The 13,368-nt window shown below is 45.5% G+C and overlaps 1 protein-coding gene across 8 annotated transcripts in view; it reads left to right on the forward strand.

Moving 5' to 3' along the window:
* Positions 1-13,368, forward strand: part of ACAP3 (ArfGAP with coiled-coil, ankyrin repeat and PH domains 3) — a 113,466-nt gene that overhangs the window by 37,645 nt on the left and 62,453 nt on the right. For all 8 annotated transcript variants that reach the window (XM_068916370.1, XM_068916363.1, XM_068916366.1 and 5 more), the window contains exon 2: positions 9,906-9,963. Coding sequence is in view for 7 of the 8 variants with exons in the window: in XM_068916363.1 (XP_068772464.1) it covers positions 9,906-9,963 (58 nt within the window). In the remaining variant the exon portion in view is untranslated. The remainder of the gene's footprint in view (positions 1-9,905; positions 9,964-13,368) is intronic.

Here is a 13,368-nt window from a genome sequence, read left to right on the forward strand (position 1 = left end):
TTTTTTTTTTTAAGAAAGGAGGAAGAACAGTGGATAGTAGGAGGTACAGAGGTCTTCAGATACGTATTTAAGGAGGTTAATAGCTGCTTTGTTTTGGAGCTTTGTCACCTCTACTGTCTGTATATCTCAGGTTCCTCATCTTTCTTTTTTGCATCTTACAGTATCAGCTAACAAAAGGAAATGAGACTAATGTAAGGCTGTGGGGCCACTCACAGCAGATGGGATGAGTGCAGCACCTTCCTTTCCTGCAAACAAAAGAACACAAACAAATAAAAAAACACCTCCAAAAAGTGATCACTAGTAACCAGTGTTTGAGTTTTACCTCTTCTCAGTTTAAACATCCAGAAACACAATATCTTGCAGAGGACAAGGATGTGGAGGTGGGACTTAAAATCCCTTCTCCCCCTTCAAACCCCCTCTCTTTGGAGGAACTCATGCACTTTATTTTAAATGCAAGAGAAAGGCTCTGCTCCTTTGGAAGGGAGTTTGGCAGCTGTTAGTGACCATGTCAGGCTGCTGATGGTTCTGGAAGAAGGAACTGCATGAGAAACAGCTTGCGTCTGTGCCAAACATCCTTGTCTAGTTAGGAACAGAACTAATCTCACCAAGCTCTCTAAAGGCAAATAACCGTTTCACTCCCTTTCAAACAGAACACAGTCAGATTTAATAAATAATAATAACTTTGCTTTGCACACCTACAGCTCCTGGCTCTCTGAACTTTTTGTCATTATTACTTAATTAATCCTCCAAACATCCCTGCAAGGAAGGAAAGGGTTCATTTCTCAGTCTTTTAATAAAGATAACGGAGCACAGAGATTGTGGTAAGTGGCCTCCGATTGGTGTTATGGCAGCTAGGAATAGGATCAAGGAATTCTTGCTTCCCACCCTGAGCTCTGGAAAATTTGTGTTTCTTTCTGACCCACAGCATTAAGCCAAGAGAGACCCTGAACATTACCATCGTGGCACACAGTGTAGGGCTTGTAGAAGCCTGTAGCAGGATTCGGGATTATATTAAACAGATATGTGAATCCTTTAGGTCATTTAATAATTTTGTCTTTGAGCTGAATATGCCAGTGGCTCATTTCCAAACACATTAGGTTCATCAGGCAGTCCTTTTTCTGGCCACAGAAAATGTTCTTGTGGAGGAGTTGTCACTGCAAGGCATGGACTAGTTATTTTCCCAGACTTCCGTTGTCGTTTTTGCTTGCTGTTAGCGAAATGGGTTTTATGCACGTGTGCATGCAGCTATTCCTGGTGAGAGGTGGGTTTCTAGGAATTACTGAGCTGTTCTTGGCTACTCGGCATGTTGATCGGGTATAGCACAATGTACAAAAGCACTGCTTGGGATGTGGGGCTGCTATTTTGTGTATGACTCATCCAAAGCAAGGGAGATTTGAGCCTAAACAAGTCTATGTGCATCCAAGCCAACATCTGGGAACAGCTGGCCTGCAGGTGTGGCTCATTCAGAGTTCAAGGGATGCAGCCTCCCATCACTGTGAACTGGGGGAGAGTTTTATGCAGAACAATGCAGACTGCTTGTGAGGATGTGGTAGCACCATGTAACAGATCGCATGCCTAAGAGTCACAAATCAGCCTGAGTTAGAATTGGCATCAGTGGAAACAGAGGGAGGGAGGTAGGTCCTCGAGAAACATTCCTGGCCCTGCTGAACTAAATGGATATCTTTACATTGACTGTAATGGGAGTTGGCTTAGGTCCTACACATCCTACTGATATCACTTGGAGCAGGATTTGCTCACACTGGGTGACCCCAAGGATATGCACCTACATTTGGTGGACACTTCTGAAAGCAAGAGGCTCACAGGTTGCTTTTCACATGCATGGCTGCAAAAATGCACCTTCCATGTAGGCAGTGATTATAATGGCCTTGGTAAATAAATGTGCCTTAGAGACAAATCTTGAGCCCTTTACTTGAGCAATTTATCAACCTATAATCTGGTCAGAGAATGCAGAAGATAGCCCTGGGTTTTTCTGAAGTTCAGTCCTGAAAAAAATCTCAGTTTTTGTTTTCTTGTGCCATCATTTCCTTGCCAGAAAAGTGAGGAATAACAAATGCACTTCACAAGAGAAAGGAAGGGGAGGCTTGATTAAGTCTAGTTTGTGAGATGCTTTGACAGCTGCAAGTAAAAGTAGTTGCTATTATAGCAGCTAATAATTTGGAATTACATTTTATCAATCTCTTCTTCATGTAGTTGCCAGAGGTAACCAAGCATTTTAAAGTCATTTTATTACTCTCTAATACCCACTTTGGTATTGTATTTCTGCCATACTTACCTTCGTGTAGAGTATATGTGTGCTTGTGTCAGAGGCACTTAGTTAACAACAAATACCAAGAAAACCACTGTTGCTATTTCACCATGAAGAAAAAGAAATGTGAAAAATACAGACAGGTCTCTCTGAGAAATATATGTTGATCACTTCATGCCTAAGGTGGCTAGTAATATGATACTATTTAATGCTAAGGTTTGCTAATATAATACATGACTGTTTGCTATTGTCAGTTTGTCACCTGAGGATCCGTCAGACCTTTCCAAGCATGAATTAATCACTGAATACCCACGATGCCACTGTGAAGCAAATGTTGATGAACTTAGCCATGGGGAAGTCAAGGCTAAGAGATGACTTATGTGGCAGCTATTGACAGCTTTCTTAGGCCTGCTTATTGCTCCAGTCATCATAAACCATCCCATACTGTAAGTCTATTATTCAAGATAATCAGAAGCAAATGGTGACTAATGGTAATTTAACTAAAAAAAGGAGCCTTGTGGTTCCCCTATCACAGCCAGCGTTCCTCAGTCAGGATGCCATTTCTCCTCCTGTTTTGTCCCTCACCCTCCGCCAGCTTTGTCCTTGCAACTCCACTCCAGGCAGCGCTTGAAAAATCCCATCCTAGGCACCCACATAATTACAGTCAGCCTCAGCTTATAGTGGTGCCAGTGCCTTGGTTTCTGCATTGATCTGCCAGTGGGACTCTCGAGCTTTGTTCATTTTTTGGATGCGGGCAATTATTCCCGTGGTGTTTGCCTAGGACTGTCTAATGAAAGGCTATAGAACCGAGTCAGAAGAAGGGAAAGGCAAATGGGTTCTTGCCACAGACCCTGCTGCCCGACTGCAGCATAGCTTACTATTCCTGTCCCCCTGGAATATAAAAATGCTTCTGGGAAGATTTTTGTCACATACAGGTCACGTTTCAAAGTGGCTTCCTTAAAGGACAGGGGAAAATTCACAATGCAAAACCCTCTGGACTAGGGGAATTGCTGATTTCTCTGAGCAAGGAAAGTCGAGCACTTTCTCTTCAGTTGGAAGGGGCTCTGCTTTGCACTGAGCAACTAGCAGCTGAGCTTGTGGATTGTTTTCTCTTCCCTCATGATGGAAATAGCCTGAGGCCTGGAAAAGCATTAGGAGGAAGAGCACAACATCAGGAAGCAAGAAGGGCACCCAGCCAGGAGATGATTACACGGCTTTTAGCTACCCAGTAATTGGGACCTTGAATTTTTGGGTATGGGTGAAGTGACTCAATTCCCTCTTGTCAAGATCACTTCGTTTCCTAGCCAGATGCCTCCAACTGGGTAAGTGTGTGAGCCCTAACTGCTGAGTATCCTGTGTGCACACACTACAGCTGTTGCCTAGGTCTGCAGTTATCTGACTGTGTCAGAAGTCAGACATGCTATGGACATGGCAAGCACATAGATTCAGTATGGATCATATGTGCCACTTGCCATGCCTTTTTATCTAACTTTTGCATTCCTTCGGGGTGAACCGCTAAAGCTCAGCAATGAAAGGATGCTGAGGTGGCATTACTCATCCCTATGGAGTTATTCCAGGTTCTAAGCTTGCATGTATGATTGAAAAGGTTTTGCCTTTTGTGTATGACATAGTGGTGGAGCAATGGGAGGATTTAAGTTCAGAAATGGAATTGGTGGAGACTTTAGAATGTTATTCTGTAAGCAGTCAGAGTGGAACCTATTATTTCTCTAGGGACGTGCAACCAACAGACATTGGCACTGCAGCTGTGTGCACAATAAGGCCATTCTGAACCCCCCAAAAAGAGGGATGACTGAGGCACGTTGTGCCCTTGAGGGATGGAAATTCAGGTGTTTAAGAATCTGTCCCAGTCTCTTTCCTCAAGCTTTCTCCCTCTTTAGAGCAATGTGCTGAGGCTGTCTTGGCTGTATGAAGCAGCGTTTGTCAAAAAGGATCTCAGTTAACATTGCTTTAGCTCATTACTGGCTCATTTGCAATGTACTGGAATAGCAGAGATCATAATGAAGTTGTCTGGCATTAATGCACGCCGTCCTGTGGAGGAACAGTGGTGAGCTCTGTGAGCAGGGGATAGAGTCATCCCCTGTTACTTCTAGAAGATTTTACTCGCTGGTTTCTTCATGGACATGGCCAGCCGTGGAGTGAGATTATTTGGTCCGGGAGGAGGAGAAAGGGGAGGCTTGGACTGCTTCTCTTTTCTCACACTACTGCTCTGCTTCAGCCATCTCCTAGCCCTTAAGGAATTGAGAATGCTTTCTAAGAGGCAAAAGGCCAGAGCTGCCCAATGAGTGCAAAAAGGAAAAACTCTCGACCAAGGAGACCAGGCCTATAGGAGAAGACACTGCAGGGCAGGAGTCAGGCGCTTGTTCAAGGACTGAGGTCCCTTTTTCTTACACTTACAGTTTATCCAAGATGAATGGCTGGCTGCAGTACACCTAACCACACAACTGCCTCATAACCTCTCTCTGCAAGGGTTTCACTCAGATATTAAAGCAGCACGCAACTGGAAAGGATGGCTAAATGTTCACCTTTGTTGCTGTAATGTATGTGGAACTGAATAGGCCCCTGAGGTTGCTATCCTCAAAATCAAACACTTGAAACCTTTAATATCAACTCCTTACATCAAATATAATGCCCGAGCCTCATGATTCCCTAGCTATAGTCACATGCGTTCATAGCTCACTGGATTCCAGGTCTAAAATGTCTTCCTCCTCCACACACAGTCCAAATATATCAACTCCTTTTCTTAGAGTACGATAAAGATGGGGAGTAAATTACAGATGCTCTTTCCACCTTCTGGCAGGAAACAAGCTTCTAGACTGTCTTGTTACACTAGCCTCTAGCTGATGGCTTCAGTTTAAACAATGGCTACTGCTGCTTTCCTGGAAAGAAGAGCAACCCCAAAAATCCCAGCTCTTTTTTCCAGCTCTTGGAAGCAAGAAGAAACCAAGTGGAAAAATTGAATCTGGCAGTAAGAGGGCAATACATGACTTGCAAACACAGAGAATAAAAATAGCTGAAAGTGAAAAAAATTGCCTGAAAGAAACTCTTCAATTATTCTGTTTCCGTCAAAAGCTTTGCCACTGGCACAGACAGGCTGCCATTCCTATGGGAAAACCATATGTTGCAATACAAAATTAGTACCACATTATTAGAGAGAAAGAAGCTTCTTTTTTGGCTGTGTGTTCAAATAGCTGGTAGCAGATCGATCATGGCCAGAGCTCTGGGCATCTTGAGGGGACTAGGGGATCTGTACTTTCATAATGAGTCACCAGGATTTCATTTTCAGCTCAGCTGATGTGGGGGTGAGGGGGCTGAGATTTCTGCTCGGATTCTAGAGGCCGCTCACAGGGAACTGCTCAAGGAAGAGGTTGGAAGAAGTGTTAGGGAAAAACAAAGAAGAAAGGACTACCCAGCACTTACTTTTTCAGGCTGCTGGAAAGAGTTTCTGGGCTGTTCTTGCCATAGCACAGAAGACTGAAATCTTCATGATGGTACTTTCCTGCCACTGCTGCAGAAAGACAAAGTAATTTAGCTGTGTTGGCACTGCAGTAACCAGCAGCCCGGTAACTCTGTCTTTTGGGACACTCACAGAGCACCCAGTCTTCTGGAAGCCACCCATTCCATTTTGAAGTGTTACTACTTTTTAAGCTTATGAGAAACGCTGAAAATACTGCAAAGCCCTGAAATGCTCTTGTGGGTGCTGTTTGTGCTGAAGATGGTCATCCTGACATCTTGAATGCTCTTTAACTGAGGAGCAGACATTTGGCTATTTATCTCTTCCTAGAATTAGAAAGTAGTCAAATAGCAATCATTAGAAACCTGCCTGTTGGCTGAGGTATTGTTGAAAGGAACTCTTCTTCAGGACTGAAGAGCAAAGAAATTTCAAGGCACTAATATCCAGTCAAATGTTATTTATAAGCCAATGAGAAGACCTTCATTAAATTCACACACTAAAATACCCTTTTCTGAACTGTTTAAAAGGCTCTACTGGAAGATCTGTTTTTTTATTTTTTCTGTGGGCCTGTCCCTTGCTGCCCAGTGGCATGAGTACCAATTGTATAAAAGACAATCAGGAAGTAGAAGAGAGCAATGCTAAGTCAGGTGAGCATTGCAACACCACGAAGGAACAGAGTTTGACATTTCTGCTGTGCTTAAGCAGAGGACTTCACTCTTTAATGGCATCAGTCTGCAATCTTTCAGCCCATAAATCATCTGTCCGACCCTTCTGTTAAAGTTTGCAAAGTCCTCTTTGGCTAGAGTGAACAGACAGGGAAACAGGAATTGCAATGGATCTTTTCCTAGTTGACTAGCAGGACCTGAGCCTACCACCGTCTATCAATAGCAATGCAGCTAGGAGGCTCTGAGTCAGGCCAGAGACCTTGAAAGACAGTAATGGCAATGCTGAAAGCTGAAGGTGGACCTGCTTTAGTGATTTTTCCAAAATGTCCATACTGCATTTCCTTTTTCCCTGAGTGACTGTGGCAGAACAGAGATGTATTTATGGAAAGCAAAGGCTGGCATTACACTGTCAACTCAAGATAGAGTCTGTTCTTAGAAAACAAAAGTGTAAAAAAGGAAATAGATACACTATCCTTGGTGTTTCTGCTGGTATCACAGGAAAGTACACGTGCTTGTTAACTTGCAACAACCAATTTCCTCCCTTTGCACAACCGGGACAGAGAACTCTCCAATAGAGAAAAGTCAGGCCTTGGGCCGCTGCACAAAAGTATTCTTTGCTGGAGAAATCAAAGTCTGAACTTCAGGCCTCACCATCTGTTACAATGGGTGTCATGGCAGGGAAAGGGCTGTCTAGTTATCAAGGACACAGGGAGAGAGAGGTGGAACACTTTATTTAAAGTGCTCAGCAGGTAGGGTACCCTGTGTAAGGGTATCTATTTTTCCCTGCATGGCAGGAAGTAGAGGAGGCAAATGTAGGCCGTAGTTGTATTTTCTTGAATCCAGTATTTTTGAATGAAATCAGATTGCACGCTGTCTTCTGTAATATATAATGGGCATTTCCCTGGGGCATTTCCTCTGGATTTGATGTTAGACTTAGGTTAAGATGTAGGGAGTATTGTTTGCTGAGACGAAATCAAGAGCTCTTGGATGAAAGGAGCAGAGGCATGTCCTTTCCTCACACGGCACTGGTAGGATTTTGATGCTCCTTACTGTTTGCAGAGCTGAAGCATGTTGTGGCTCATTTAGGGACAACAAACCTCCCTTCCCTCTTCTTCTTCACACTCCCTTGCTGAAAGAAACCAGATGAGGAAAGGGCAGCAGACACTGGGTCAAATATCGTGGAGAGAAAATTTAAGTGACTGCAGTGGAGCAGCACAGCCTATACACGGCCAGCATCCGCCCGCCCTCCATGTCCAGAAATAATGTCGTCCATCCACAAACTAGCATGAGTTTTTAATGGAAAGGGACGTTAATGGAGGAGACACTCTCCTGCTTGTAAGTGATATCAGCTGGGGGACCAGAGAGCAGGGGAAAGGGAGAACAGTAAGCTCTGAAGGAGGGTTACAGCTGTTGTGTCACAGTTCTCAAATAGGCAACCAGTTTAGATTCAACAGGACAGCTATTAGGCAAGAGTAAGTAGACTCCTTAATTCTTAAAAAAACATCCTTTGAGGTTTAACAGCTATGAGAAGGGCTGTTTATGAAAACTGTATTTACAGCAATTTGCAAGAGACCGTATGTAGCAGATGAGAAATCTGAGGCAGAAGCAGCTGAGCAGAGCAGCCTGCCCACAGAAAACCGTGGCCAGGCCCTCAGCTGTGCTGAGGCAGCGCTGCTCTCCGGACTGAGGCTTTGGCTGCGCCCCGCGCCTCATTCTGGGGAGCGAGGGAGGCTCCTGCCACGGTGGGGAGGCCGGTACTTGGCGGTCAGGGCTGGGCTGTAGCGGAGGCGGGGGAGCTACGCTGCCGCGCGCCATCCGTGGCCCGGCGCCCGATGGCTCCGCTGCGGGGCGGCGGGGCCCTCCCTCCCCGGCAGCAGGGGGCACCTTGGGGCGAGCTCGGGAGGGGGGCGTGTGCCCGAGCGGCCCCGGGGCCTGCTCCTGTGGCCTGCCGCAACCTCTGGTGGGAGCGCACCCAGCCAGGCTGGGGGACCTGGGCTGGTTGTGAGTTGGCTTTGGGGTGGCAGATGGTGCTTCTCACAGCCTTTCTTTGGTATTAAAGCCAGAGCAGCCTGTTGAGGCCCTGCCTGTGGTTTGGGATCCCAAATCTCCAGCCTTTGAGGCCAGTTAGATTCAGGGCTTTATTTAACCTCTCTGAAGTAGTGATGGGGTGGGTGTTAGGTGTCCGTTCCCAACTGGAGGCACCGGACAGCTCTGCCAGTTCTTGCCTGCTGCACCTCAGCGCCCAGCAAGGTGGGATGGAGCCAGTGCCTGGAGGCCTCTGCGCTGAGCCAGCTCTGCCTGGGGCTGACGCAGCGTCTCTCAGCACGTGAGGAACGAGGTGATTCAGGCTTCTTATAGCACATGCAAAACAGGCAAACACAACTGGCCACGGGTTAGGTTGTGTGACTGGGAACTCCCAGTGAGCACCTCCAGGCAATTAAGAACTCCTTGCAAATGTTTTTTGAAGGGTTGGTGTCTCCACTGCTAGGAGGATACGTTAAATGGCCTAGGTACCCAGTACTCCTGTTTTGGGAGTATCTGTCTATTAGCAACCTTCCTCAGGGGACCGTCATTCCTGTCTGTTAACTTTGCTAGAGGCAACGTAAATGAATTAAGTTATGCTCTGCTGGGTACCCCAGTTATTTTGTCTTTGACAATGTGCCATAAATCAGCTTTTACATCCCAGCTCAGATTAAGATTTGTACTGAGAATTAGGAATCCTCTGAGTGTCCTGTTGAAGAGAATTTCCCCTGGGGAGCTGGCTTTCCAAGTCTTTGGCAGTTTGGAAATGTCCAATCCCTTTTGGCTGCCTCTTGCAACTAGCATGTGAACAGACACATTTCTGTAGTCTATTTTCTTACAGAAAGAAAATAGATCCGATAATCATGGAGCAGATTTATCCATACGCAGCCAAAGCCCCAGGTGTGTGAAAGAGAATTATGGTCTTCAATGACAACAGGACCAAGATGTCTTTCTACTTGAACGAGGTCTCCTAAGCTTCAAAGGACATAATTCACTGTGTGGCTGCACTTCAGGCACAGTTATAGCCTAGAAAATCAGTTTTTCTGGTACTGAAGCAAGCATATGTGTACCTGCTGTGAACGGATGGCTAAGGTGTAACCACGGTTATTTCTGTGTCACTTAACGTTTGCCAGCAATGCCTGCAGAATCAAAACAAGGCCACTAAATGAGTTTGCTGTGTATGAGTATCGCTACACACCTAGATTACTTCATGACACTGACAGAAGATAGCAGAATCTCAATCTCCTTTCTGAGCCTTGAGGAATTCATTCCAGTTGAGGTAGGATCCTTCTCCCTAAAAGTAGATCCTAAGCTTACATGGCAGTAGGAAAAACCAAAGCGGGAAGTGCAAAGCCCTCCTCCCATCCCCCACTGACACATATGCCTTAATTCCTCCAATCATTACTTTTCTGGGACTTTCCGGCTTCTCTCCCAATCATCTTAAGCAATCAATTATTTCTTTTTGCTGTGTTCATTGCAGGGCAACCATTGATGAAGTGGAAACAGATGTGGTGGAGATAGAAGCAAAGCTTGACAAGGTAAGATGGAGCAGCCTAGGACATCAATTTGGAGAGAGATATATTCGTTACTGCTTAGGACATGGCTCCACCAGTCTCCTCTGAACAGGGACCCCATCCCAGGCTGTCGGGAAACTATTGTATAATATGTTGGGCTTGTGCTCAGGACCATATCTCCCTCTACTGACAGGCACCTGTCAGGGCTCCTTTGTGATAGCCAAAGAAGTTGGGATGAGAGGTCCAGACTTGTGCTTCTAATGCTGAAAGATGGCCTTCTTGCTCTGGTCTGGGATCTCGGAGATTGACACTCTGCTTCTTCTGTTGGGGCAAGTTATTTCAGTACTGTCCATTTCCCCTCTCCACCCATCTTGCCTATGATATTAAGCTGTGTGGGATAAGAGCTGTAAGGTGTCCACACAGCACAAGCACTGCTGTGTCCTACCCAGGGATGTAAGGAGACACTTGCAAGGGGATGAAGGGCCAGATTCAGATGGACATTTTGCATGTTTGCTGGTGATTCTTTACATCCAGTTGGTAGTTTATCACCCCAAATGATGCCAGGATGGTATGTATACCAGTGATCAGAGAGCAGGTCAGTGGTTCAGCTTTTGGGGTTCTCTACTTATTAGTAGATTGGCCTTCTCTTCACCACTTGCTCTTCACAAGGAACAAAAGTTGTGTCGTGCTGGTGTCTGTCTGGTTTAGTGAGTGTTGACAGAGAATTCTGGGGCTCTTGGGTGACAGACTATGCAGACATGGGAACTATTCCTGTACAGCCACACCCTTGATTTTATTACATTGTCACTGTACTTTGCAGGATATGATTAGACCTTAATCCTGACCTCTAAAATCCCATTCTGACTTCCTGCTCATGTGACCCTCCCTCACACTTTAGCCTTCCTTCGCTTGCCTCCTTTTCTATCCCATTATGCCCGTATGCTGGCTTGTTGCTGTGTAGTTGTACATCTATAATTATGGCCTACAATGTATGCTGCTGGATAATGAAAGGGTACTGAACTGAAATGTTTATAGAGTTCCTCTGGAAGTGGTGTGTGCTCAGTGTTCATCTTCTGGATGCTGGGATTGGCCTTTAAGGTGAGAACACAGTGAGAATCTATGTGCAAACAGACTGCAAAGGTTCGTATAGATGTTACAGGGAGCTGGGCAAGGAGTGTTTGTTGTGTGTCTGAGACTAAGTGAAGGATGAGGGGGCAACAGGGCAGGGAGTGCTGAGACAAGCTTGGAGCTAAGTCAGAAGAAGGTGGCTTTTCCTCCCTTGCTCCTCCAGATGTCTGAGACATTGACCAAGTTATTTCTAAACTAGAGCAGATAGACATGCAGAAGGGGAGCCAGAAGAGCTATTGACTTTTTAGCTGTGAGATTTCCCAAAGCTAGCAGGGGATAACATTCTGTATCTGGTGGAGAAATGGGCTTTGAAGTCACAAGCCCTAGGCAAACCTGTGCCCTGTGAAGCTTACTTACTACTCGGCTACTAGAAGCAGGCACCTACACAAGCTAACTAGCCTCATTGATGAAAGCCACAAAGGGATTTAGGTTATCCCCTGGCGTCTCTTGAAAGGCCTGAGACTCTAAAGACACAGCAGGGGGAAAAGCTTGCTCTAGCTTGATCAGGGGGCTTGGACCAGATGATCTCCAGAGATCCCTTCCAACCTCAATCATTCTGTGATTTTAGCACTACTGCTGTTAGAGCCCTCTGTAGTTACACAGCTTGGCGTGCTAGGAACATCCACCTGGAACACTCCTTTGCTGAGGAGGGCAGGCTGTAAGTACAAGAGCTGTTCAGGGCTCTCAGCTTTGTTATTGTTTAGTGCTTCGTTGTTTGCAATAGGAGAGCTACAGAAAAAAATTAATGTGAGCTCCTTTGGGTGAGGACTACGTTAAAGGAATAGTCTCATGCAATTTTGGTCTTCCCCAGATGACAGTTATGGGGTGAGGTTCTGGTAGTGCAAAGTGTCAGACATCTCATTCTGTTTCTTTGTATCATTCCCCTGTATGCTGCAGAGGCGACCAGCTATGCAAAGTGCTGGCTCAGTCACAATCAACGAAAGGCTCATTGGGCCTGGAATCAGGTCAGGTGAGGCTAGATTGCACCTGAAGATCCATTGAAGTTCAAATTAGTTTCTCTGAGGGTAGCTTTGGACAAGATTCAGTCACCCCTACTCATAGTAAATCAGCCTCGAATAGCCCAAGGCATCTTCTGTGTACCAGCTTGGCAGATCCCCAGGGCAGCCTTTCTAGGGTTTAGTGTAAATGTTCAGTGGTATCGAAATGGCTAGCATGACTAGTTCTTAAAAGGTAGCAAACTGGTAAGGACTGACTGTATTTCTCTGCCTTTTGCAATGCCTTTGAACTCTTAGTTAATAAATGATTTGCCATTTAACACCTGTTTAAAATGGAGGTAAAGGGCAGTTTTAAAGATTCACCCAGGGGAATGCCAGAGGTCTGGGTCTGATTACTGTTTCAAAGAGATTTCTTTCACTCTGTCCTGTCCTACATCTGCAAAACCATCTTTTCTCCCTCTGGGAGGCTAAGGGAATAGGATGCTGTTCAGTGCAAGGAGATATCAAAAATGTGACTCTTAATATTTGTTGAACTTCCTGAATTTCCTGTGGTTTGGTAAGTTTGGGCTTTAATTACTTTCTACAGCTAAAGGCAGAAACAGAGATTTCTAATAACATTCAGAAATGGGTGCTTCCTTCTCTCAGCTAGGGTGGCCTCAGGTTTGCCTCCAGGTGTCACAGACCCAATTCCTACCAACGGTGTCTAAGCGCTCTTAATGTTTCAGGAGTTTTTCCAGAACTAGGGAACATGTTTTCCAAGTGTCCTTGTGCTGAATGGCCTTCAGCTACTAGTAACACAGCCTTGGCCCCAAGTATGTGCACAGAGGTATGCTAGAAACTGCCACGTTGCAGAATAAGCTGAATTTCCTTTCCAGAGGATCTCTCCAAAGCCTCTCGTGTCTGCCTGGGCTCCAGATGTGACAGGAGCTGCATCTGTTTGCTTTCTTTCTCTGGGGTTGGATGGGACAGTACAAGCCTGCTAGCACCCTGTGCTGTTCTGCCAAACTGAATGGGCAGGAGAGAGTGTGAATGTGAAAGACTGAGGACTGTATATACTGTATATATACAGGTACACCATGTATGATTATGTATATATTGATACATTCAGATATCCTCATATATTCTTACAGAGTTGCAGGCAGAGGCAAGCTTGTTCTGCAGGGCAAGCCTATAGAATGTGATTCAGTACAGACCCCAAAGCCTTGTGGTTGCATAAACGGAGCACCAAGCCCAAATTAGCACACCATGCTTCAGGGGGGTTTTGACATTAAACTAGCAACATCACACAGCTTGGAGTACGTACAGAATTCCTGTTACCCTGCTGTTCTTCATCCCTTCTCTAAGA

The sequence above is a fragment of the Struthio camelus genome, chromosome 21, assembly GCF_040807025.1.
Source record: "Struthio camelus isolate bStrCam1 chromosome 21, bStrCam1.hap1, whole genome shotgun sequence".
NCBI classification, from domain to species: Eukaryota; Metazoa; Chordata; class Aves; order Struthioniformes; family Struthionidae; genus Struthio; species Struthio camelus.